Raw genomic sequence first — 26,081 nt, forward strand, 5'->3', positions numbered from 1 at the left:
GTATATTATCAGGCTCCTGAGCTCCCCACCCCTGGGCCCCAGGCTCCCCTCCAGCCAGACCCAGAGGGCTGATCCAGGTGGGACCGCTGTGCCTCTTGGCTGGACAATAGGTGTATTTTAGGGCCCTCCCTTGTCACACTTGGATGTTGACTCATAGAAGGCTGAAAGCTCCAAAGGTTGTATCATAGGCTGTTCCTTTGAAGGATGTTGTAATCAGAGACTTATGGACTCAGAAGTTTCAATCAGTGAATGTTGGCATCATGGCTTTTTTGAACTGTGGACACAAAAGGGGGACATAAGAGGTTGCCAGTCAACCCCTCCTGGGACCCTTCCCCAATCAAGAGGCCTGTTGACGTGGGTGGTTCTCCACCAGGCTAGGTCTCATCTGGCTCCTGCAGGATCCCCTGGGGCCCAGCAGTGTACCAGCCCCAGGGGCTCAATAACCACACCTGATGTGAAGGGCAAGTGAAGACATCGCATCAGTGGACACTTATCTGCAACCCCAAAAACAGCAAGAACAGAGCTTAAGGGTGTGGATGGGGCCAGCTGGCCGGGCTCAGGCTTTTACTAGCTGGGTGACCTTGGGTGGGACAGTTTACCTCTCTGAGCCTCAGTGTCCTTCTTAGTGAAATGGAAAGAATAATAGTACCTACCTCATAGGTTGTTGGGATTAAATGAATTAATGTATGTAAAATGCTTAGAAAATTGTCTGGCACTGTCTCTAGTTATTATCATCCATCCTGCCAAAAGTCAGGAATGGAAAGACCCTTTATCTCCACTTCTGCCTCAGTTACCCCCTGAATATGTTTAGCAGCCTTGGGACAATGGGACTTATCATCATGTGCTTTAGCACTTCCTCCAGTGAAGCTAGTATCATTGTCCCCATCTTACAGGTGAGCAGCAGAGGCTCCTGGCCCAAGGTCCCCAGCTGGGTAAGTGGTAGGGGCCAAGTCAGAAAGCAGATCTGACAGACTCTGAAGCTATACTTGCTCTCCCTGAGCCCTGGGACTGCTTCAAGGGGCCCAGCAGCCCCTACAGATTTGCCTGCAAAAGCCTGTGACAGTCTGGGTAGCATGTGCTGGTGAAGCTTGAACAGGATGTGGGCAGGGGTCAGCCGTGGAGCCGCAGGAGCAAAAACATCCCATTTTAGACACTTTGACAAATTGCTTGTTTGTGGCCATATCGCACGCTGCTGCCCTCAGAGTGGAGGCTTCCGCCCCGGGCAGCTGGGTGCATGGTGTGATTTCTGGGGCTCTGAAGACCTCCTTCCCCCTCTCCCCAAACCAAAAGGACTTTTCAGGAAACCTTGGGGTGGGGCTGAGGCCCGAGGACTCCATCATAATCCTGATAGTCCTGGGGGAGCATGTACCCTTAACTCCAGGCCCAGAGGACAACAGCCTGACAGAAGGCTGGGGGGGTGGTCAGAAGGTGGGGAGCAATGTGCCCACATGGCAGACACCTCTTCTCGTGACTTCTGGTCCAGACTCCACTCCTAATGTGACTGCCCTGAGCCTCACTTCCCATTTTCACAGGGCAGCTAAGAGCAGGCTGCAGGGATCAGGTCTAGCACAGTGCCCGGCCTAGGGCTGGCCCCTCTTAGCCGCCTTGCTGGGACTATGTCCTCCTCCAGAGGCCCGAAGAGACTGGGGGGAAGTGGTGTCAGGAGACCAGGCGGGGTGGGCTCCCCGGGCGAGCAGCAGCCTCTCTGTTTCTCATGGCCGCCAGGAACAGATGAGCACAGTGTGCTGTGGTTGCTAAAAACCAAAATTAACTGCTGCCTCTGACCAAATGAATAGAAATGGAAGCATGGCTTCGAAGTCTGGGAAGTCCTGCTGCTCTTGGCATGATGGTGGAGGCCACCCTTCAAGAACCAGAGGACATGGCTCCCCAGTGCACCCCATCTCAGCTCCTGAGAACTTCAGAGGCTCTGGGACTCCTGTGCAGTGGTCCCGACCTCTGCATCAACACACAGTATTTGGGGAATGACTCCTCCAGGTAGCAGAGGCCAAGGGTCCCCTTGTCTGGTCAGACTCCACCCCAGACTCTCAGACAGATGCAGGGCTCCTGTGGTACCTCCTGTCCCAGCTCTCGGGGTGCCACACTGAGCTCCTGGCTCACAAGTCCCTAAGCCCGTGAGCTGTGAGGACAGGACCTCACCTGGCCCAGGGACTGCTCAAGCAGCACTGGCATGGTGGGCTAGGAGCAAGCGTCCCTGGAACATCCTAGGTCACGCTCCAAAGCTGACAGCCTGGACCCTTTTGTCCAAGGACTCCTCAGAGGGGATTTATAGCTCACTGGGTCCCTCTCGCCTTGTCAAACAGGGAACCTAAAAGCCAGAAAGGGAAGCACCTTGCTCAAAGTCACACAGCAAGCCAGTGACCCAGTGCCTAGACTCCTGCCTCCCAATCCCATGTGTTCCCCACACCAACCTAGACCCCCTTCAATGGCCACTAATGAGATTGTGCCTAGGTGTGATTCCAACACCCCAGGTGGATGTGGCAAGCAATATAGCTTCTTTTCATTTAGAAGGACCTTCCAACTAGAGACTCTAGGGAGACATGGTAAGTGTTGAGGTAGGAGTCTTGTCGGGGAGGGCAAGAGGAATAGGCCACAGGGCTGGGAGGATAAGATTTTGGGAAGCCCCAAGGGCCAGGCCTTGATGGGGGCGGGGGGAAGGTCCCATAGGGCACTGCCAATGCCTCTTGTCCCCTTGGCAGTATGGCCAACAAGGAGAACCTGTCAGCCTGCACTTCCACAGTGGGCCTGCATAGGGGCCCCTCATTTGCTGATGAACGTCACAGAGCACACAGGCTGGGGAGTCGGGCAAGCTGGCTTCCTCCAGCATGTCTCCACCGTAGCTATGGAAAGGGGTTCAGCGGCCAAGTTCAGATTGGGAAACACTAGATTACACAAAGTGAAAATGGTTTCTTAAAGGCGGGACTTCCCAGGGTCTTTAATGGGCTCATCTGCTCAGGAGGAGAAATGGTGGAAGCCTTCCCCCAATTCACCTGAGCAGGTGCAGGGCTGGGCTTCCACACAACACGGCCCATCCCCCACTGACTCCCCCTTGCTCTGCTCCACGCTGGTGGACTCTCCCAGCTGGGTGGCCTCTAAGCCATACCCCGAGCCTGGACCCTAATCCCCAATTAGAGAAGACCCTGATACACGAGGAGCAACTGAGCTGCAGCTGGGAGTGGCAGGGGCCCAGCTCAGGGTTGAGGGGCCTGTTCTGGAACAAGCTGCGATTGGTGCCCTGCTTCCTGCGAGCAGCCCCTGGGGAAAGGGAGAAGCTGAGCACAGCCCTTGGGGTGGTGCATCGTGGTTGTGTTTTGAGGCTGAGCGCAGCAGGAGGAAGTTGTGAGCAGCCAGGGGACTCCCCCTCCTCAGCGTCTGCAGCAGCTGGGGTTCCTGGCAGGCCCTAGCGGCTGCTCACTTCCAGCTGGGACGACTCTGGTCTGCCACAGCCCAGGGCCCTCTTTGGTGACTCAGCCCTGGCCACAGGCCCCTGAGCAGGGCCTCTTCCGGCGCAGGGCCCAGGGGTGGTGGGGAGGACGACCATGGCCTGACCTCCGAAGATGGAAGCAGTGAGGTCTACAAGGCAGCCCCAGGGAGCCCCAACTCCTGGACCCCTCCTGTCTCCCTCCACCTCAGAAGGGCCATAAGAGCAGCTGGTCCAGGAAAAAGGATGTTTTATTTTCATAAATACTCCTGCTCTCACTCACACACTGACCCCACTTCTGACCATGGACAGATGGATAGACAGACGTGAGACACCCACAGGAGGCCCCAGTGGAGGCCAATGAATGGAGACACACTGAGAACTCCAGGCGCCCCGAAGCCTCCCGCTGGGGCCACCCACCTCTGGCATCACCCTCGGGCCCCCACAGCCCTTCCGGGGCCTGATGGCAAAAGGAGACCCCCAGGAGGAGTGGGGGCCCGGTGGGGCTTCCCTGGCTTGGCCCCCTGAGACTGTGACCACAGGGCCGCTCCAGAAGAAAAGCAGAGAGTCAAACCACACACCAGAGAGTGCAAACAGTTAGGGGTGCAGGTGTCACCCCCCCAGTCACTGGGTTCCTATGGAGGAGGCCCGAGCTGGTCCCCAGCTCCAGCTCGGCCCCCAGGTTATGGCTGGGCCTTCCCATAAGGCATAAGAGACAGGCGGGGAAGACCCCAGCCCAGGTTGGGGTTGGGGCTGCGCCTGAGGTCCTGGCCCTTCCCCCACAGCCATGCTTCTTTCCCACGACCCCAAGTTCTTCCAGGGCCACACAACCCCTCCCTGCTCCAGGCTCCAGCTGCTGATGGAGACCCCCAGCAGTGCAGGCCCAGGCCCAGCCTCCTGCTGGGTTCGGCTCAGCAGGGGAGGAGGCAAGGCAGGAGGGCCACAGGGGCGAGGGGAGAAGCACCAGGCCTGGGGTAAATGGCCACAAGGAGCAAAGGGTCCTTGGCCACCACAGCCTCCTGCCCAGGCTGGACAGTGTCCAGTCCCTCTGCCCTCCCTCTCCCCAGCCCCTCTGTTCTAGAGGCTCCCCCAGGTTTCGGGTGGGGGGAACTGGTCCACATCCCCCATCTCGTTGTAGGTCTGGTCGCCCATGGCGAAGGTGAGCTTGTAGCGGAGGCGAACCTTCTCCTGGGGCAGAGACGGCGAAGGCACAGGGGTCAGAGCAGGAGAGGAGGCCCCACCCCAGCACCGCCCCGTCACAGCTGGGCCCCTCACCTTCTGGGGGTTGGCAAGAAGCAGGACCTGGGTGATGGCTGAGGGGTGGACGATGGGGTTAAACGCCGGCAGCTCTGTGCCTGAGGGTGGCTGTAGCTTCACTTTCATGACCTGTGGGGGGCGGGAGCAGGAGGGGTACAGCTAGCCCTGGCTGCTCTCCCCACTCCCTGAGCAACCAGGCCCAGTCCGTCAGCTCCTTGCCAGGGGTCCTGGGCTCTGTCCCATGGGTCCCTTCTACCCCAACCGCCCAGCAAGGACGGGAGATCCTGTGCCCTGCCAGCTAGCTCCCCACCAAGCCCAAATCGCCCTGCCTTGAGAGGACGGAGGCATGCCCTGTTCGCGATGCCCATGTCACCTTGGGGACAGCTGACTGGAAAACGATGTTGCGGATGGGCTGGGGGGCAGTGCTCAGCATGGAAACCACCACCACCAGCACATCGGAGCGCCCAGGCAGTGGGTCACGGGCAAAGTGGAAGAGGATGCGGAAGCCATGCTGGTCATACACGGTCACGGGCAAGATGCTGCCTGTGGGGAGAAGGGTGGGAGGGCGATGGGGCAGCTGCACCCACACACATCCGCCCAGTCCCCACCCCCGGCTCACATCAGGGGCCGGCTGCTCCCCTGGGATTGAGCAAAGCCCTCACTCAAGCCTCGCGTTGACTCTGGGCACCAGTGCAGTCAGGGGTACAGACTGGCACCCAGAGGCGGCAGGTGAACCTCCAGTCTGTTGGTGGAGGCAGCACACCCACCCTGGAGCCAGGTCACAGCCTGGGCTCCCCTAGTGCTGTGTGGCCACTTCCTGGAGTGCCAGAGTGTGGGACTGTGGGTGAGGGTCGTGCTCTTGCTGTGTGACCATGCTACAGTCACTCCCCCTCTCTGAGCTCAGGGTCCTACTACTGGTCAGAGAAGGGCGCCTCTACCTCCCAGAGACAGGGTGTGATGTCTCTGGTCACAGGGAGCTCACAGAGAAGGACAAGCCAGCAGTCCTCACCTGTCCAGGGCCTGGTGCTGGGCAGTGGTCCCTTACTGCTCCTGGGCAGGAACAGCCCCAGCCTGGGACCTGGATCTTTATCACGGTTCAGTTTTATATTCTCGGGGAGAACCCGAACCTGCGTCCTGGCCCTTGCCTTCCTGGGGAAGGGGGGTGGGTCCAGGACTAAGAAGTCCTCTTGCCTATGTAACCCTTGAGTTTATAAAACAGTCTTGCAATCACTCTGGGATAGATGAGGAAACTGAGTCCTGGAAGGGGAGAGCCTTGCTCAGAGTTCTCCACTGAGCCGGCCAGTGGCAGGGCCAGGAGAGTGCTGCTTTCCCCCTGCCCCCCAGACAGAGCTCCTGTACCCGCCCGCAGCCCTACTCACTGGGCTTGATGGACTCCAGGGGCACAGTGATATTGGCCAGTGAGAGCTCAGTCGGCGTGGCCTGCTGCAGAGGCCCAGGGGGCTCTGGGGACACGGTGTGGTGGTTGGTGGCACTGGAGCTGGGGGAGCTGCAGCTGCTGCTCTTATTCTGCAGGTCCCGGAGTGTGAGCCGGGGGGCTGGCTGCTGCTTCTCCCTTATTGGGGGACAGTGCATTAAAAAGTGATTCTTTGGTGGCCAAGAGATCAGGGGTATAGGAAAGGCTGGGCTTCTCGGCTCTGTCCCTGACACATGGCTGTCTCTGTGGCCTGGGGTCTCCTCACCTTTAGGACAGGTAGCTCTTGCTCGCTCTTCACCCCCTATCCCACCTGCCCCTCTGGCCGTGTCCTCCTTGTTGCTGGCCCTCTGGGTCTCTGGCCTTTCTCTAGGGGCTGGAATGCCTTGGGGGTGGCCATGTGAGTGGGCACAGGTCCCCTTTCTCTCTCAAACCCCATGCTCTATGAGATGGGCACTGAGCCTGCCTTGGTCACGTTGTGTCCCCAGAGCCAAGTGCTCAGCACCTGCTGCTCCTGGAACAAACCAGCAATGAGCTTCTCCCTGCTGGGGCTGGGCCAGGCCATGCCCAGGAGAAGCTGCTGGTTCGTGGGAACAGGGAGTGCTCCCCAACCCCCCGTGCCAGCCGGGGCACCCTCACCACCGCACTTGCTGGGACTCCGGGGGCAGTGACTGCTGCAGGAGAGTCTTCCCCAAGAGGTCCAGGTCATCCAGACCACTGCTGGCCGGCAGGGACATCTGCACTGGGGACCGGCTGTCCATGGGGGCCTGGGCCGGTGCGGGGGCTGGGGGCTCTGCAGCATCAGATGACTGTGGGCAAAGGATACAGGTGGGTGGCGCTGTCTGAAGGTGTCAGGGTCACCAGACCCTGCCCTGAGGCCCCCTCCCTGCCCTGCAGGTGACGTCCGGGAAAGCAGCCACAGAGATGGGCACCACAGACCATCCCTGTCCGTGATGCAGGGTGGTTGGGCCTCGCTAGTTGGAGGTTCTACGTTCCAGGGACCTCAAAGTCACCCTGAAGGGAAAGGAGGAGCGAATGCCCATCTCAACCCCAAAGGTTGGGCCACAGCCCCAAGGCTGAGACTTGGGGGAGATGCAGCTGGAGGCGAGGAGAGGACCGCCTGCTTTCCCCTACCCTGGGTGGGTGCCTCCATCCCCCGGGCCCTCCCCTGCCCAGGGCCCTCCAGCACAGAGCCCAGCTGTCCCTTCACTGTTCCCCTCAGGCTGCTTGTTCCACCTGCCCTGCCCTGGGACTGGGACAGGCCAGGCTAGTTTCTGGTCCCCTCCTACCTGGAAGCTGTTCCATCCTGTACCATCCAAGCTCGGGCCTGAAGGGGGTGTGGGTTCGCTGAGGCCTGGGGGGAAAGCAGGACAGAGGTGAAATAGCAGGACTGACCCACTGCCAGAGAGCCAAGGGGCAGTGGGTGCTGGCTTGGGGCTCCCTGGCTGCCTTCACCCTTTCTGGAAGGCTCAGCTCAGAGGGAAGAAACCCACACTTTCAGAGGGAACCAGCAGCAGAGCAGAACTAGAAACCAAGGATTCTGCCAGCCCATTCTGCCAGCCCTGCACACGCTTCCCCCTTCCTGGCAAGGCCACTCAAAAGCCAACACAACCACTGACATCAGGACTTCAGTCTTCGCTCATGAGCTGCAGCTGACAGCTGGGGCTGGGATGCTGGGGAGAGGAAGAGCTTGTCCTCATCGACCCAGGCGGGCAGGGAGAAGCACTGTGCCTGCCTGATGACCAACTCTGAGCAAGCCTGGCCGAGGCACTGTGCTGGCTGAGCCGCCGTGTCCCCACGTGTATGACACATTGGCCTGGGGCAGACTCTGGAGGCCTTATTAGCCCTGCAAGGGTCAACTAGGCTGACTGGTGGCAAAGAGGGTTGGGGTACCCTCGGAATGGCCTGCAAACTGGCCTGCAGATCGGGAGGCAGCAGGTCACCAGCCAGCCTGACCTCTGCCGGCCCTGGAATGCCCCAGCCAAGTTCACTCCAGATTTGACCTAGAGAGACAAGTGATCCTGTTTCTAGCAAATCCTGAATAAGCGAGATCCAAATTGAAGTGCTGACAGGCAAAGGCAAGGGTGCCAGGAAGCTGTGACAGGTAGCTCTCTTCTTCTAGAAGCATCTCTTTGAGACAAGATAACAAAGCTGCAACTGCTAACATTTATTATGCACCTGATGTGTAAGACCCTTCAGATGCTGGTCTTGCTTAATCCTCAAACAACCTTAAAAGACAGCAGTGGGGTTCTCAGCCCTCTTTTAGGGACAAGGAAATGGATGCTCAGAGGGGTTAAGTAACCTGCCCAAGGTCACACAGCTGGAAAGTGGCAGAGCCCAGACTTGGGCAGAGCATGGCCTGATTGCCAGAGTTTGAATACAGCTCTGCCACAGCTGTGCGACCTTGGGCTGGTGACTCAGCCTCATCTGTAGAATGGAGACAACAGCAGCATCTTTGTTAGAGGATGGCTGTACTAAATCAGATACATCCGAAGTGCCTGAACAGTGTCGGGAACACCCTCTTTGACAGGATCCCTGTCCACACCCCTTACCCTTCCTGCCATGGAGACCAGTTAGGACAAGGCCCCTCTGTGGCCCCAGGCTTCCTCACTGCCAGGGCCAGGCTGCATGATGCCCCAGCACCTCTGCTCTGATGCCCACACTCTGCCTTCGAGATCAAACCAGAAGGAAGCTGGAGGCTCAGGGCTCTGCTGAAGCAACTCGGGGACAGGAAGTGCAAAGCACACCTCACTTGTCATGTGGAGGCAGCTCTGCTACAGCCACGTGCTGGAGCCAGTGGTCCTGCCATTATCTCCCCACCCACCAACTGGCAGCTGCTGTCCAGGGCTGGCTCTGCGGGGGAAGGTGAGCCTTGTGTGAGCTTTCTTGTCACCAGACCAACATTTACCCCTCTGTAGAATGGGGTAAGGATCCCCTCTTCCTAGTTACCCCTGGGCTTTGAATGAAGAGGGGACAGCTGAGTGGGGCTCATAAGCCAGCCTCTTCGGTAGGGCGCTGGCTCTCGGGTCCACAAAGGCAGCTCACAACCTGGCCTACCTTCCCCCTTCACCTCTCCCTCCTCCCGCCAAGTCCTTGTTTTCCTTCTCTTGCTTATGGCCAATGGGATAGAGCAGTAGAGGGGCTCAGAGTGTGGCTGCAGAATCAGAGTGCTTAGTAAAGACCCTGGAGCCCTTTCCATGCAAGTCCCTCAGCCTTTCTAAGCCTTAATTTCCGCATCTGTAAAGTGGGGCTATTCACAGCACCTGCCTCCGTGGTGGTTGCGAGGTCTGCTACGAGAAGCAGCGCCCTCCTTGAATGCTGGGCAGACCCTGCCCAGGACCCCAAGGATCCCCAGTGCTTCTTCAAGGCCTTCATGTTTGGTTTTTACTTCAGACTGGCTCAGGAGACCATGGTCTGACTCTTGGCTTCCAAGTTACAGTTCCCCCATATATGCTTCGAGATTCCTGCGACAGGGCCCCAACACCCGTTTTTTCCTACCTTCAGCGGCCATTGTGAGGAGGCTGTTATTACCCTATTCTGCACCTAAGCGTCAGATGGGGCCATTGCATCCGGGAGAAGCTGGAAACCTGAAAGCACTTTGGCCAGCTGGGACTGCTTTGCTTCTTCCCAGGGGTGAGCTTGGTCCCCTGCTGGGCTGCAGAGCCCCGAGACTGCCCGGGAGTAACAGCAGGCCTGGCCGCGGACCAGCGGGGCTCACACGGGCCTGTGCTCTGGCCTCGGCTTCTCCGGGGCTTCTGGGTGCTGCGGAGCCCAGAGCTCTCCCTCGTTTCCTCTCAGTGGGGGAAGAAATTGCTGGACTTTTGCCCAGACAGTTCCCAATGCTAGGCTCTAACCTGTCACAGGGAAATGCCCTGATTTGCCCTTGGGCTGCCGGAGCCTGAGTGTGGCTGGCTTGCCAGAGGCTGGTTTAGAGGCTGGCCAGCCTCGCCCTTCAACTGTGTGACCTCAAACAAGCTCCTTGACTCCTCTGAGTCTCGGCTTCCCCCGTTGGAGTACGTGACACTGGTGCTGTGGAAGCTGCAAGGTATGCTGTGGGCATCGCACCCCACCTGCCACTGAGTCCACCCTCCTCTGGGCCTGGCCCCTTTCTCACCCAGAGACATGAGCTCATCGTCTAGCAGGGAAACTGAGGCGCTGGGCTGCTCAGGGCTCGCGTGCTCGCCAGGGCGGGTGGGCATGGCTGGGTAGGTGGTGCCCGCAGGAGGGAGGTCCAGGCCTGAGAGGTCCAGCAGGGGCGAGGTGCTCCCTGGGGTGGGAAAGAAGCGTCTGGCCAGTCCCAAGCAGAGGACACTGGCTCCTGGAGTCCACAGAGGTTGCGCGGCAGCAACATCTATCCCCTCCCCTTCACATCTGGCCTCTCCTGTGCCCCTTTCCCGGCCACACCAGTCCTTGCCTGGGATCCGCTCACGAGGCCCTTTCTTTGGTACAGGGTGGCATTTCTGTCCAGAGTGTATTTCCTTCTTATCTCTCCATGGCAAACGGCTACCTACCCTTTAAGGCCCTGCTTACACTCTGCTGCTTCTGTGTAGCGCCACCCCCCCTTCTCCCTAACAGAGCCAGTTCTAACCTCTTCTGTGATCCCCCAAGGCTGTCATTTACCCTTATTAAAGCCAAGTCTTTCCCATAATTAAATCCGCCTGGGGGGTGTCATCTAGCCCCATACAACAGGTGCCAGATTTGTCAAATGAAAGAAAAGCCTTCCTTCTTCTGCAGGCCCTGCCAAATCCCTGGCGCCCTCCCCTCCATCCCACATGCAGACTTCCTCCCCTACAGCTGCAGGCCTGGCACAGACTTCACCCCCAGCTCCCTCCCTGGGCCCATCCCCATCTTAAGGGGCCAGGGTCACCCTGCAGTCACCCACCAGCCCTGGGGGCACTCTGCCCGCACTCTCCTGCCACCCTCACCAGGGATGGAGCCGGCTGCGGCATCACCGTTGACCTCCTCGCCCCGCACCAGCTGCTTGTACAGGTTGATCACCTGGGTGAGGTTGTCATTGGCCTGCAGAATCTCCGCTGGAACAGGCAGGAGGGGAGAAGCCAGGCTGAGGAATGGGGAGCCTCTGGGCATCGGGGAGATGAGCACCCCACATCCATCCCAGCCTGTGTGTAAGGGGAGGGGCAGGGGAGCACCCCATCTTGGCTACTCAGACTCTAGCCCTCTGCTACCTCTCACCCGCCCCTCGTGCACTCTCTGCCACACCGCCTAGGCTGTCCCAGAACACACAGGGCTCACTCCGCCTCCAGGGCTCTGCGCCAGCTCTGCTGTCTGGCTGCCCCTGGATCTCCGCTTGGCTTCATCCCTTACCACCTTCAGACTCAGGTCGTCAGCCGAGTCACCTCAGTCGCCTTCCCTAACCCCACCCCTGTGCCACCTCATCCCCGCCCTGCTTGTTTTCCGCTATGCCACTACCCACCCTCTGACAAAGTTACAAGCTCCACGAGGAGGTTTCTATCAACTTTGATCACTCCCACATCCCCGAGAGCCTAGAACAGTGCCTGGCACCAACTGGGCCCTCACCAGCCTTGCCTCCTTGGGTGCCAGGGCTCAGGGTAATCTGGGCAGAGCCTCCTGGGCAGCGCCTGGGTACCTGGCATGTGGGGGGTGTACGGGGAGCTCCTGCTGAACAAGGGGAGCAGATGGTCCCCAGCTGCTGCCCAGGCGGAGAGCAAGGAAAAGAACTTGGTACGTGGCCCCGGCAGAAGCCATCAGGCGCAGCTCTGGAACTGCTCACCTTTACCAGGGGGGGTGTCTGGAGGCGGAGGACCCGCCGTCTACCCTGGCTCTGCCGCTGATCTGCTCTGGGATCTGGGCAAGTCACTTCCCTCCCTGAGCCCCAGATGAGAAATGGGGATGATCCTCCCTCCTGTGCAGCTTGTGGGCAGTAAATGAGATGCCTGTGAAGGGGCTTGGCCCACGGCGTCTCTGGAGGGCGCAGTCACCCCTGATCTCTGCACCCTCAACATGGAGAAACCCAAGGTCAGTGCTGGAGAAGGGGGGCCCCCTGGTGGTGGCTGCTTCCAACTGCAGTTACTGAGGGGGAAATGGGGGAGGTGGGGTGATAGGGCTGGACCTGAGCTGGAGTCTGCCCTGGGCTCACCTAAGGCCTCGTCATTGTCCTCTGTGTCGCTGGCCAGTCGGAAGAGTGTGGGCCGCATCCGCTCACAGCGCTGGTACAGTTCCTGGGGGCAGCAGGGTGGCAGGTCAGGGTTGGGGGCTCTGCAGTGGGCAAGGAGTGGGGAAGAGGCAGGCGCACCTTCATGAGGTCCTCGCTGCTGCTCGAAGCTGCACCGCCCTGGCTGTGGCCCATCACCATCTCCGTCAGCAGTTTCACATTGTTGTTCACCTCCTCGATGGCATTCACCCGCTTTGAGATCTTCTCCATCCGCTTCTGGTCCTGGGGACATGTTGGCCAATGGCCCGAGAACCTGCATCGGGCTGGAGCCAGGCACTGTCCTACCACTCTGGGGAGTGTACGCTGGGGGTCCGGGAGAGGGCTGGCTGGCTGTGAGATTAGACTCTGGGGTGCGGCTCTTCATGTCCTGCTTAGAGGCCCCCATGCTCAGGAAAGGGCACTCTGGTCCAAGAAGCCCTCTGCCAACCCTGTGGTCACTTCCGCTTCCTCCTGCCAGGGCCCTCTGGACCCAAGCCTCTGCACAAGCCCATCAGAGTCTCCAGGGATGGCCTGGGAATCAGGGTTTCCAACACTCTAACCAGGTGCTTCTGACAGACAAGGGCCCTAGACCTACACCTGTGGTTGTACGTGACTCTTGCCCTCCCTGTGTTTGTCCATTTTTTTCTTTAAAGAGACAGGGTCTCCCTCTGTCACACCCAGGCTGGAGTGCAGTGGCCTGATCATAGCTCACTGTAACCTCAAAACTCCTGGCCTCAAGCAGTCCTCCCTCCTCAGCCTTCCAAAGTGCTGGGACTACAGGCATGAGCCACCATGCCCAACCCCTTGCATTTGTCTCTTAAAAGGAGGTTCCTGTACTTTACAGTGAAAGGGGACCTTCATGGTCACCAAGTACAACCTAGAAATGAGTGCAGTGACCCTCACAGTGTCTGTCAGTGCCTGGGAGACAGAGGGAGCCCATGCCTTTAAAGGCTGCTGTAAGAAGTGACCCCACCACCCCTTGCTCCCTCTTCTCACTGTGCATGCCCCTCCCTTGCAGAGTGAAAGGTGGGCACGTGCTATGCCACCTGACAGAGTCACCCTCCTTGAAAGGGGCTATGCCTTCCTCCCCTCAGCTGTCAGGAGCGTGCAGCTTGGCCCTTCAAGACAACCCTGAACTTCTGCCCCCGACCCTCTGGCAGAAACACCACCTTCATGTGTGCGTTGGGCATGCCCTCTGCAGAGCCTGCTGCAGGAGACCGAGGAGCACTTGGCACAGTCAGTGTGGGACCCAAGCTTATCCCTGTGCCAACCTGCCCACCAACCAGACTCATCTCCTAGCCTGAATGAGCAGGCAGGTTCTACTGGGCCCACTCACACTTTTTTTTTTTGAGACAGAGTCTCGCTCTGTCACCCAGGCTGAAGTGTAGTGGCGTCATGATAGCTTACTATAACCTCAAACTCCTGGGCTCAAGCAATCCTTCTGCCTCAGCCTCCCAAGTAGCTGGGACTACACGCAAGTGCCACCATGCCTGGCTAATTGTTTCTATTTTTAGTAGAGACAGGGTCTCACTCTTGCTCAGGTTGGTCTTGAACTGCTGACTTCAAGTGATCCTGCTGCCCTGGCCTCCCTGAGTGCTAGGATGATAGGTGTGAGCCACCGCACCCAGCCCCACTGAAGCATTTTTAAAAAGTTTCAAGTGGCTGCTGTCATTAATGAATTGGGAGATTTCATGCAAAAATCCAGATTTCTGGATCATCTTCAAAGAAAAAAATATCTGACAATCAAGCTACACTGGGCTGTGGCTGGGGGGGGTATCTGAGACACATGAGCCGGGGGCTGCCTCCTGCCCCAGGGTATCTGCTTGGCAGCCCTTGCCCTGGTGGCAGCTGCCATCTGAGTTTATTCTCCTGTTGTTAACCCCAAGTCTGGGAGCGTCAAGCCGGAATGTTTTATAGCGCCTTATCTGTGCTATTCACTACTGACCTACAACCTTTTCTAATGACTTACCTTTATTGATAAATTTAACAGGCACCCACAACACGTGTTTACTTACACATTAAACCTCTACTCCCTCTCTTTACGTATATGCATGCATACTTACAAGTATATTTTAAAAACACATATCAAGGCCTAATTCACTTGTTATTTTTGTGGAAGAGGCAGCCGACCTCACAGAAGCCCATCCAGGGCTGCTGGGAAATTCCTCTCTCCGCACATTGGTCCCCCAGCATCAGTCAGCTCTCCCTGCTGTGACAGCCCTTCAGCTGTGTCACTGCAGGGCTCCTTGCATTCGCAGACACACACAGCTCCCCTTGGTGGCCCTGCTCAGTATCCCCATATTGCTGCTCCCTGGGCTCCCAGCTCGGCTCTTACCTCCTGCACCATCTCTTTGATGAGCTTATTGGCCGCGCGGAGGTCCTCAGGGTGGGAGCTCTTGAGCAGGCGGGCCAGCATCTGCGGAGACAGAGGGGTGTGGCTGTGAGGACAGCACCTGGACCAGGGGCAGAAGCCTGGGGTCACACTCTGGCTCCCCATTTCCTAGCTGTGGGACCTGAGTTACTTAAGCTCTCTGTGAAATGGTGAGAACTTACTGCCACCTGATAAGGTGGCCACAGGACAAGCTGAGATTCTTAGCAGTGGCTACCCTCTGGGGCTGAAACTGGGAAGAGGAGCTTTCACTTTTACCTCCTTGTTCTAATCCTTATTTTAATCTTACCTCCTCCTGTGCTGTTTAATTTCTTACCCATGAGCACATGCTTCAAAAAAACTAATACATTATCGAACAGATCAAAGACGTAAAGATATATAAACTCTTGGTCAACCTATGAAATGCGCTGAAACCAACCCTAGGGACCCCAGACACACTCACACCACTCCAGTGTTAATTAAATGCAGCAACGCTGTATGGGACATACTGAGCATGTAGTAACTGCTCAATGAACAGAGGCTATGCTTAGCTTGAGCCTCTGCTCCAAAGGCTGAGGACAGGGCAGCCAGGGGCCAGAATCCACTGATCCCTAGGTGGGCCCTGGAGTCCCCATCTGTGTCTCCTTGGAGTCTCACCTTGGATTTCTCCTCATCTTCAAAGATCACATTCTTGGGCCGTGGAGGAGGAAGGGGAAAGGTGGCGTCATCTGGAAGCTTGGGGTCAGACTTCACAATTCCTGAGGTAGATGAGTATCAGGAAGGCTGTCAACAGGTTCCAGGTCCAGGGGCAGGGGATGAGACAGGGACAGGGCGCAGGCAAGGGTAGGAGGGAGGCCAGTCTTTCTCCAGCATGCTGGCTCTGGACTCCGGCGGGCCAGGCCTGCTCCTGACCTACCACGCCAGATTGTATGGGGGAGGGGTATGGGCACCCATATTTGAGGCTATTCTCTGTGAGGAAGCTTGACCAAACCCATCTTCTTTTTACCCAAGCTAGCCTCAGGCGGAGCCACGAAAAGGCCCCACTGGCCATATGGTCACAAGAGGTTAAAGGACAGACTCATGACCTTGCTAGCCCAGAAGCCCCTGAAGCTGTTGAGCCCAGCTCAGGGAGAGAGGAGGGAGAGCCCGGTCACACCCGCGCTCTGGGCGCCTCACCTTGTTTCTTCAGCATCTGGTAGGCCTCCCCGATCTTCACCTCCTCAGGCAGGCCAACCGTCCAGCTGTAGAGCAGCTCCAGGATTTTGTTCTTTACCTTCTCCGATGTCCGCGAGCCCAGGTACTTCAGGGATGCAGTGAAGGGGAGGCCTTTGACGTTGCCTGGCCCCAGCCACTCCAGCCCCAAGCCCAGCCCAACCCTGGCTGCCTCCCCAGGACTCCCTGCGAAGCCCTCTGGCCTACAGGGTCCTCATGTCCCCACCCAACCAGCCTGGTGTAGACTGAGTTCACCTGCTAGCTTTGCTACTCACTAGCTATGTCAGCTCTTTGCATCTCAGTTTCCCCACCTGTTAAGTGGCACCGTGTGAGGACACAGAACTGACACAGGAGAGGCCCAGAGCACAGCACCTGCTCGTGGCCAGCTCACGGAAGACTTAACCTTGAGAGCTCAGGAAGAAGGAGCCAGAGGCTCCCAGGCTGACCAGGAAAGGGGCAAGCATGGAACTGAGGCTCTGGCCCCCATGCATAATCTCCCAGCAGCTAACTGGGCTGGGGGAGAGGTTCTCACACCAGAGTCCACTCCTGGGAGGATGGGGGGCCAGATGGGTCCTTCAGCAGCTCTGCTCAGAGGATGAGTCTGAGCAAGGAAGGGCCAAGGGGATAGGCTCTCACCCAAGAAACACCAAAAACTAGTGCTGGGTGTGGGGGTGCGTGCCTGCAGTCCCAGCTACTTGGGAGGCTGAAGTGGGAGGATCACGTGAGCCCAAGAAGTCAAGGCTGAAGTGCACTATGATCACACCTGTGAACAGCCACTGCGCTCCAGCCTGGGCAACATAGCAAGACCCCGTCTCAAAAAAGAACTGTTCATGGCCTGTGGTAGGATTCCTCAGGCCACGGGCCAGAGGCCAGGGGCGTGGCCCATCTGGAGTTGGCAGGCTCCATCACTCAGGTCTGCAGCTTTGGATGTAAGACCTAAGGAGGCCACTCTTGTGTGGTAGGGACAAGGAGACCTTCTGCCAGAGACCAGGTGGGACACTGCAGCCAAGTCCACAGGAGTGACCTCAGGGCCAGAGCAGCTTATGCTAGGAAAGCAGCTGACCAGCTGTATGCATCCCCGAAACCATTTCTCCCTCCGTACCGAGCAGTTCCATGGCTGCCCCAGTACTGGTCAGCCTGGACGCGCTCTTCCCCGAAACCCCAGGGAAGTACTTGCTTCCTGGAATCAGCTCTGAAGGGGACTGTGAGCAGAGACCTGTGTTTGTACTGGGTCTGAGTTCTAATGGGGGGCTGAGGTGGCACCCCAGTAGGAGGCCCCAGGGAAAAGGGCAGTGAGTCACTCCACCATCTGAGGGTCCTCTTTCCTCGACCCATGTCCAAAAGAGCAGGTGTGAGCTTGGGCTAGGGGCACCCACCTTGGGAGACACGACCTTGATGAGCTCATTGAGAAAGCGGAACTTGCCCACTTCATCGTGGAACCTCTTGCCACAGCTCTTCATGCATGTTTCCAGCACCTGGAGCAGGGAGGTGAGACTGTGAGGGGAACTCCTAGGGAGGATCAGAGGCACCGGCCTCCCTCCCACACCTTGGCCAGAGCCCAGAAGCTCAAGGGTGGGCGTTTTGAAGGGAGGGAATGACCCGTGAGGACAGAAGATTCTGAGGTTCACAGAGGCCTCTGAAACTGGCCATCAGCCCTCAGGGCAGACTCGGACAACTTACAGTGCCCAGCCATGCCCAAGCTGTGGCAATGCTGGAGCCCCTCCATGGCCTGGGCCACAGAGTACCACTTGTACATTATTTTCTTACTTTCATTTTTTTTGGAGACAGAGTCTCACCCTGTTGCCCTGGCTAGAGTGCAGTGACATCACTGTAGCTCACAGCAACCTCAAACTCCTGGGCTCAAGCAATCTTCCTGTCTCAGCCTTCCAAGTAGCTGGGACTACAGGTGCATACCACCACACCTGGCTAATTTTTTCTATTTTTAGAAAATAGTGACTGCAGGCAGTGAACCCCTCCTCTTCTTCCAACACAGATGCAAAACCTCAGGCCTGAGCCCAGGAGTCACCCCTCACACACTCTCATGGGAAGGATTGTGCTGTCCTGTGTCCCGAGACCATGGAGCGCAGGGCTGGCTCCTGCAGTACACTCAGGGAGTTCACAAACATGCAGATTCCCAGACGCAGATTCTTCAGGAGTTTGGATTTAGCAGGTCTGGGTGGTACCCTGATTCAGTATGTTAAACATGCCCCCTAGACAGGCATCTGATGTGTGGCTGGAGCGGGGAACCCCTGGACCAGATGACCATAGGGGGCTACCCCACAGCAAGAGCCCTAAGTGTACAGAGGCTGGGGCGGGAGGCCAGCCCACTGGCTGCTGTGCGACCGTCAGGGGCTGGCCCAGACCTCCATCCTGGACCACCATGGCACAACTCCCTTGGGCTCTAAAGAAGAGCCTTATGGAACCCCAAGAACTTCATTCTTGGCCTCCCCTGGTGCCAATCATGTGATCAGGGACAGATGGCACCCTCTCTCCCCTTCTCCTCACCGTCAGGGCCTGGATCGCCTCCCACTCCTGTGGGGACTGGATCTTGTGGGCCAGCAGCCGGGTGGCAAGTGGAGGCCTAAGTGGGAGGAACAACAGAGCCAGAATTGCCACGGAGCCTCAGTCACTTTAGGGTGGGTCACTATACTAGCCCACTGGGACTTCAGCCCTCTAAGGCTTTTGCAGGGCACAGAGCATATACAAAGGCCCAGCTCCCTCTCTGGATTGGATGGGCCTGGGATTGTGGCAGGGCAGAGACCTTCAAAAGGCATGAGCTCAGCCCCTCGGCTGGCTTTACTAAGAACTATGACGTGCCATGTCCTCAGCTTGCCATTGGGACAAGGATGGAGAGATGACCACAACCTTGAAGGAGCCAGCCTGGGAGCAGAACATGATGATGTGGCACAGAGATGGGCAGACAGTTCCCTGGGAACTCAAGGTGGCAAAGGACGTTCTGCTGGGGAAAGTCAGAGCAGCTTCATGGTGGAGTTGGTGACATCATCTACCAGATTATAAAAGACCTGTCACTAGTGACAGTAACACTTAATAGGTACCGAATGCTGACGATGTGCGAGGTGCCACACATGCATTTTCCTGCCTAACCTTCGTGAAGTAGACAAGGAAACCCTCCTGACCTCTGAGGTGAGCAGCACCACTGATCCCACCCCACAGCTGAAGAAACTGAGGCTCAGAGGCAATGGATCACTCGCCCCAGGTCACTCAGCTAAAGAGGGGATGGGAGTCATGCCTAAGCAACCTGACTTCAGAGTACACACATCCCGCACGGCCTCTGGAGCGGAGCGCCTGCACTAACAGCGGTGGCGTGGGGACAGAGTACACAGAGCTGTGGTCACCAAACTTCGGCATCAGCTGGGGAGCCTGCTAAGAATGTCCACTCCCCGCCTGAGAGTCAAGTCTGCATTTTTGGACATAACTCAAGAATGTGCACCTTTGACAAGCACTCCAGGTGATCTGATTCTAAAGCAGGTAGTTCTGGCTCTTCTTTGAGGACAGGGCCTGCTGGCCTCCTCCCTGCTGGGAACATGCAGTTCTCCCTCCGGGAGGCCCTTCCAGACAACGCACTGGCTGTGGGTCAGGCAGGCCAGGGTGTGATTAGCTCAGGACTGTCATTTTCTCTCTGAGATCCTGGGGCAAACTGCTCAGTCCCCTGAAGCCTTGATTTATTCACCTGTAAAATGGATCTGGCAAGAGCCACCTCAGACGGTAACACAAAAGTGGCACTGGGTACCAAGTGCCCACTATCATCATTAATTTGTGAATGCATTAAGAATGAAAACTGGGTCTCAATCTGCCCAAGGCCAGGGTCTGGAGTGTGCGTGATGGGTGCATAGAGGGTCCTGTTGAGTATGTGAGCAAGACGAGGTGGTCACCTACCCCTCAAAGTCCTCGTTGAGCTGCTCACAGAAGCCGTTGATGCTGGCCCAGTTCAGCTCCTTGTTCAGGGGGTTCGTGGCCCTGTCTGTAGGAGGAGATGGGTCAGCGTGGCCTGGCAGAGGGATCCCTGCTCTCCCACTCCCCACCTTGGCAGTGGTTTGGTCAGTGGGGGAAAGGTGTGTGACTGAGCATGTGGAAACCACCTCGCCACGACCTCCCGCCCAGACAGCCTCAAGGCCTGAGTGCTGACGCTCCAATCGCGTACATAGACAGATGAGCACGAGTCCACTGGTTCCCCACACAGCTTCCCACCGAGGGGCCTCACTTTGAGACACTGTGCTCAGGGGTCCTTCCGCTCCTCCCCATCCCCCCACCCCTGCAGCTGTACCCCTGTCCTGCGTGTCTTCCGATTCTGCTCCTGAGAACAGCGTCCCCACAATTCTCACAGGATTTATGCTCAGAGAAGATCCAGAGGTAAGGGAAAAAATGCCATGGTCCCACCCTCAAGGACTGTGCAGCTGGGAAGCAGACCAAGGGAAGCTAGGTTCTCAATAAAGTGTGACAGAGGGAGGCAAAGGAGCCACAGGAACCCAGAGGAGGAGACTCAGTTCAGCCTGGGGCCAAGGCTCCTAGAAGAGTCAACACTCAAGCAGGGACTGGTAAGAGGTAACCAGGCCAGGGAGGGCTCGCCTCTGAGCAGCTCAAGGGCTGTATGAGGAGAAGAGACGTGGATAACAGCACAGGCAGGGCATGAAGGGCCTAGGTAGGGAGTGTGGATCATGCTGGGTTCTGAAAGCCCTTCTCTCCTTAGGAATAGCTCACGTATCACCTCCTCCAGGCAGTCTTCTCTAACTCTCCACTCCTGCCCCAGGTGGCAGTGCTGAGTCAGTTCTCTCTTCTGTGTCCCCAAGCCTGCTATCCCAGGCACTCATGTCCATGCCCATCTCCCCTTGGCAAATGAATGAATGAAAGAGGGGTCAACTGTGGGCAGGCAGGGTGAGGTTCTGGGGAAGTCTGAATCTAGAATGGGCAGTGGCCAGGAAAGGGCAGACAGTCTACAGGGGAAGGATGGTAAACGAGGCTCCGTGATCCCCAATGTTGGTTAAACAACAGTCAAGTAGATCACATCCTTACCTGAACCTCCATTTCCCTACTTGTAAAGGTGGAGTGAAACATGGACTGATTTTTGACAACAAAATACATTATGCATGGTGAGGCCACAGGGGTAGCCAGAACTGTGTTTTCACTCCACAGCCTGTCACTAAACTTCCTCCTTTCCCAGTCAAGGCGTGGAAGACAGAAGGATCTGTGGACAGGAGGCTGAGAACCCAGCATGTGGTGTCTGCCCAGTTGGGGCCCGATGCTGTGGCAGGACCCTGAAGCCCTGGGATCACAGTGCCTGGCAGCCATTCATTCAATTCATATTTATTCAATAAATATTCTGGGTGCTGGGGCTCCAGCAGTGAACAAGATAAAATCCCTGCCCTGTTGAAGCTCACGGCTCAACAAGTTAGAAAAGGTGAATACTCAGATTAACACACACAGAACATTGCGCGCTGATGTGAAATGCCATAAAGGAAAGCAGTGCAGGGGGAAAGCGTTAGGCAGGGGGTTGCTCTCTGGGAGGACTTCCCGAGGAGATATGGCTGAGCAGAGATCTGAATCAAGCATTTTCTCTCTGGGTACAAATCTCTGTTCCAGGAGCCCCAAGGACTCTCTAGTCCCTTAGAGAAATGTAGTCCCTGTTGACCACCTGGGGATACCGGGAATATGCCCCCCACACACGCATACACTCTAGGAGTAAGGATAACTGTTTGCACTGTCTCCCAGTCCTCCAACATGGCCAAAGGCTAGGGAACACCAGTCTGGAGGTAGAAAGAGACTATCAATGCCCACTCAATGACACCCGGCTCGGGGACCCTAAAACAGGAAGTCCCTTACAGTGTCAAAGACACATGAGTTGGACTGAGGGCAGAGACACTGATTCCAGAGACTGCTCGAGTCAGAAGCCAGCAAGGAGGAAGCACTGGTGTCATGCGACATCAGCATTCTCTCTTGCATCTGACTTAAAGCAGGGCCTCTGGGTCCAAGATCTGACTGACCTCCCTGGCCCCTGACCCCCAGGCCTGGGGGCAGTACTTTCCCTGGCAGGCAGCAGGGGAGAACACCCAGGGACAGAGGGAGGTGTTTCATGACAGGGTGTCACTCCACCCTGTCACTCCACAGGGGTGACAATATTATAATTTACCTTACCAGAAGCTATTCTTTATCTCTAACCTCTACAAGGGAAGATCTTACAATTTTGCTAAGATACAAAGAAGAAGAAAGAGAGAAGCCAGTCTCAGCTCCAATGTTTCCGGGTCCAGCCAAACCCAGGTGTTCCAGACTTCTGCCTATTTGTGGAGTCTCTGGACTCTCAGAAAATCCACATTGTTGCTAAACCTGAGATTGTTTTGTACGACCCAGAGCTTAAGTCCTGCAGCCAGTCTGAGATCACTCAGCAAGGGTCCTGCCCATCCCCTCAAGGTGCTGCTGAGACCTGGACACTTGTGGCAGTCAAGAACAGTCAATAGCTGCTGATTGCCTCCTTTCCACCCCTCCGCCTCCGCTGGCCAGACTAACTCTGAAACATCCATGGAAGTAGTGTGGTTCTGGGGCCAACTCTGCTCAAGACTGGCTTTAAAGGGGCTGACTATGACCTCAAACCACCCTGCACAGCTCGCTGCCTGTTGCGCCCAGGTTCAAAGGGCTGAGACTCAAAAGCTTGCTCGGGAGGCCCTGGCACAGACAGGACACCAACAGGAGTTAAGGCCTTGGGAAAGAGCTGTCACTAGACCAGGGAGAAGCCAGCCAAGGCTTTCAGGGGCCTAGTCCTGGAGTGAGGTTATGAGAGCTGCCGATCATCAGCACCGCGGGATAGGGAACTCAGGTGGAGGATTTGGAGGCTGGGAAGCCCGAGCTGTAGGAAGCTGTGTCTGAGGAGAGACAGGAAAAAGGGGTGCAGAGGTCTCTAGAGGAAGCTCAGCAAGAGCTGGGAAAGGAGCCTTGATGGAGGTGGGGGTCTGAAGGGCTGGGCTGAAGATAGCGACAGGGAGCTTGGAGTCTGAGACTGGACCCTACTAAGCTTGTAAGATTTGGGGGTTTCTCACTGTGTGGCCAGAGATTAGGGGCGGCGGAAGGAATCAAATGGGCCAGTGGGTCCTCCTTCCTGGACAGGGGAATGAGCAAATCTAAGAGTTGTTGCAGGCTCAAGGAAACCATGCAGGGCCAGAGAGTGCAGGATTAGGGGGCTGCTTGTTTGCTCCTTCTCTGGGACCAAGGGAATGAGTTGGGGGGCTCCTCGGTGGAGCAGTCTGGGCCTCAGGGGATTGGAGGCTGCTCTCTTCGTTATGGGGGTTCTGGGCGCAGCTCACTGCCCCCGGGGGTCGCGGCCCAGAGATCGGATCGGTGGGCGGCGCCCAATCCCTCTGCGGGGCTGCGCAGCCGGTAGTCTTCCTTCACCCCAGGGTCGGAGGGGCAGATTCCGGACACCGCCCCTGCCGAGCTGGGGGCGGGGCGTGAGGAGGGGGCGCCTGGTACCCCGCCCTCGTCGCGAAGGGGCCCGCCTCGTGCCCCCGGTTCCGGTTCCGGTCCGGCCCGCGCCCCTCCCGGACACTCACTGATTCGCGCCTCCAGAGTCTCCGGCTCCATCGCGGGCTCCATCCGCCTTGGACCCCCAGCCTCGGCACCGCCCCCCGCCCCCTGCAGCTCTCGCGGGACCTCCTCGGTACCGCCCTCCGCCGATTAAAGGGGCAACGCCCGCCCCGACGCGCGGGAGCGGGGCACGGGAGCGCTCGGCACCATAGAGACGCAAACGAGCTCGCCTAGAGCGTCACCTACTCGGCTAACCCCTCCCCCAAGCGGCGTCTATGTCGCTGATAGGACCCGCCGCCCACCTTCCCGTTCCCGGTGCTCAGACGGGAGAGGAAGCGGGGAGACTGGGGGCTGAGAGCAACACCATGGAAACCCCACGGGACGCTCTAACTCGCTCTGCGTCACGGAGATGCCTGTGACCGCTTCCGGAAAAACACTTGGCGGCCATGTTTCTGAGGGGCTCTGAGGTCACTTCCGGAGCCCTGAGTGGTTACTTCCGCTCAGACAAACGCGGGAGGGTCCCTTAAAAGGGCAATGACGTCCTTTGGCCGCTACGAAAATGACGACGAAGATTAAGTCAAAGTTTGTCGAGTGTACCTTTCTGTGAAGCATGTTAAAAAACAAAGGAACAGGCCGGGCGCGGTGGCTCACGCCTGTAATCCTAGCACTCTGGGAGGCCGAGGCGGGCGGATTGTTTGAGCTCAGGAGTTCGAGACCAGCCTGAGCAAGAGCGAGACCCCGTCTCTATTAAAAATAGAAAGAAATTATATGGACAGCTAAAAACATATATAGAAAAAATTAGCCGGGCATGGTGGCGCATGCCTGTAGTCCCAGCTACTCGGGAGGCTGAGGCAGAAGGATCACCTGAGTCCAGGAGTTTGAGGTTGCTGTGAGCTAGGCTGACGCCACGGCACTCACTCTAGCCCAGGCAACAGAGTGAGACTCTCTGAAAAAACAAAAGACAAACACAAACAAACAAAAAAACCCCAAAGGAACAAAAAATTTGTTGAGTGCTTACCATTGTTCTAAGCACTCTTTATGCATTAATCCATTTACTCCTTACAACAGATGCGTGAGCCAGGTGGTGAGGCCGCACGAGGGCGGAGCCTGAATTCTGCGCTGTCTCCTGCCTTCACCCTACAAACATGTAATGAACTTTTCTCATTTGTTTTGTTCTGTGATGGGCGCTGGAGGAGAAGGACACGGCTAGACATTTATTACACGTGACGGGAAGCCCACGGGGTAGTGGCAACACCGTGACCACACCGCACACTGGGAAGGGTGCGGGGGTGGTCTTTTCAGGGGAGGTTTCACAGGGAAAGTGACACTGGATCTGGCAGGAAGACAGTCGGATGTCTCCATGTAGAGCTGATGCGAAAAGACATTCAGAGAGAAAGAGTAAGATGAGTTCGGGGAATTGAAAGTATTTCAGTAGGGCTCCCACCGGGTGTTCGCGGAAGATGGCCTGGAATTGGGCTGGGCAGGATCACGCAGGTCCCGTGTTTAGCTGCTTTTCTGTGCGCAATGTTGGCAGTGTCGCGACGGACTGGCTTTTGTTTTAGGGAAGTCCAGGCGACAAGAGTGGGAAGAAGATAGTGGTGGGGGCCAGACTGAAATCGGAAGGACAGAATAAACAGAATTCCTAAGTTCGGCGCCTTTTCTCCGCGGCTTTTCCCTCCATCAAAGACCTCCCGCACCTGCCTTTCCCACCCTGACCGCCTGATGACGTCGTGCTCAGGTGGAGCCCCGGTTCCAGGCTGCGCTGGGTCCATTGCACTCCGTCGTCCCCTGGCGGCGCGCGGGGGAAGCGGCCCGTGGCGCCCTCTCCTGCAGCCCCGGGTCTGAGAGGGTTAAAGCGCGTCTGAGACCAGGAAATCTGGCGAATCCGGTTCTGCTCAGCTGTCGCCTTGGCTAGTGACTGCCTTTCACCTTGGAGTACCGCGGTGACCTCATCGGGAGATTAGGGAGTGGTTGTGCTGGGTCAGTTTTCCCCGTGAACTCAACTGTTCAACAGACCTGGACGCTTTTCTAAATTCTCTCCAGCAGGCCGTTAAGATGATACAGGAAAATGATATGTGTGTTTATTGCAATTCCACGATAAAAAACATAATATGTACTTATAGGTTTTTTTGTTTGTTTCTTGTATTACTGAAATGAATTATTGCTGAAATAAAATGCACACCGCGTTTACTGTATTGATTTAGGAGCGTATCCATTATGTCAGGAGTCACTTTTTAAGACAGTATAAATTTGACTTGGGTGCAAATTCTGACTTTCTAAACACAGCTTTCTAAACTGTATGATCTTGGGCAAGTTACTTAGCCTCTCTAGATCTCAGGCTTCTCATCTGAAACAAGAAACATGATTGTGAGGATTCAGTGAAAGTATGTCTGCAAAGTGAATTCCCTGACACAAACTCCCTACCCACCTTCTCTGCTGAACTTTTCTCCTTAGCGCTTATCTCCTCTATATATTTCCTTTCTTCATAGCATTTTTTGTCTCTCTCCCATCAGAATGTGAGCTCCATGAGGGCAAGGAATCTTATTTATTTAGATCACTTATATATCCCCAAGCCCTTAAAACAGTAACTGGCACATAAGGGTCCTTCAATAAATATGCATCGAAGCGTGAGCGACACAGTGAGACCTCAGCTCTCCAAAAAATAGAAAAA

General features: G+C 56.8%; 1 protein-coding gene and 1 long non-coding RNA gene across 4 annotated transcripts; both read right to left on the reverse strand.

The window, feature by feature from the left end:
* Window positions 1–3,672: 3,672 nt before the first annotated feature.
* GGA1 (golgi associated, gamma adaptin ear containing, ARF binding protein 1) lies at window positions 3,673–23,884 on the reverse strand. 3 transcript variants are annotated; one of them, XM_045552922.1, is made up of 17 exons: window positions 23,437–23,884; window positions 19,778–19,862; window positions 18,386–18,461; window positions 17,257–17,355; window positions 15,845–15,968; window positions 15,326–15,426; window positions 14,636–14,716; window positions 12,403–12,543; window positions 12,247–12,328; window positions 11,054–11,161; window positions 10,243–10,395; window positions 7,418–7,482; window positions 6,768–6,937; window positions 6,076–6,269; window positions 5,070–5,239; window positions 4,715–4,825; window positions 3,673–4,627 (listed from the first exon to the last, which is right to left on the reverse strand). In XM_045552922.1, the coding sequence occupies exons 1-17, from the start codon at window positions 23,477–23,479 to the stop codon at window positions 4,517–4,519; spliced, it is 1,914 nt and encodes a 637-aa protein (XP_045408878.1). In that variant the 5' UTR covers window positions 23,480–23,884; the 3' UTR covers window positions 3,673–4,516. The 3 variants fall into 3 exon arrangements, with proteins under 3 accessions (XP_045408878.1, XP_045408879.1, XP_045408881.1); XM_045552923.1 differs by lacking the exon at window positions 23,437–23,884 and adding an exon at window positions 19,332–19,571 and having other exon boundaries at window positions 19,778–19,822; XM_045552925.1 differs by lacking the exons at window positions 18,386–18,461; window positions 23,437–23,884 and having other exon boundaries at window positions 19,778–19,854.
* A 554-nt stretch (window positions 23,885–24,438) lies between these two features.
* Window positions 24,439–25,304, reverse strand: LOC123639284. The gene is made up of 3 exons (XR_006735678.1): window positions 25,121–25,304; window positions 24,855–25,020; window positions 24,439–24,547 (listed from the first exon to the last, which is right to left on the reverse strand). It is a non-coding gene; the product is annotated as an uncharacterized LOC123639284 (long non-coding RNA).
* Between the last annotated feature and the right edge of the window lie 777 nt (window positions 25,305–26,081).

Source organism: Lemur catta, chromosome 6 (genome assembly GCF_020740605.2).
Source record: "Lemur catta isolate mLemCat1 chromosome 6, mLemCat1.pri, whole genome shotgun sequence".
Classification (NCBI taxonomy): domain Eukaryota; kingdom Metazoa; phylum Chordata; class Mammalia; order Primates; family Lemuridae; genus Lemur; species Lemur catta.

Bases quoted from the DNA above. Each gene is read 5' to 3' on its own strand.
- GGA1 (XM_045552922.1), bottom strand. From the start codon at position 23,479: ATGGAGCCCGCGATGGAGCCGGAGACTCTGGAGGCGCGAATCA. The intron at 17,356-18,385 runs GTGAGGAGAAGG...TCCCTGCTCCAG, and splicing joins AGGCGATCCAGGCCCTGACG to GTGCTGGAAACATGCATGAA. The intron at 7,483-10,242 runs GTGAGAAAGGGG...CTTTCCCCCCAG, and splicing joins CGATGAGCTCATGTCTCTGG to GCCTCAGCGAACCCACACCC.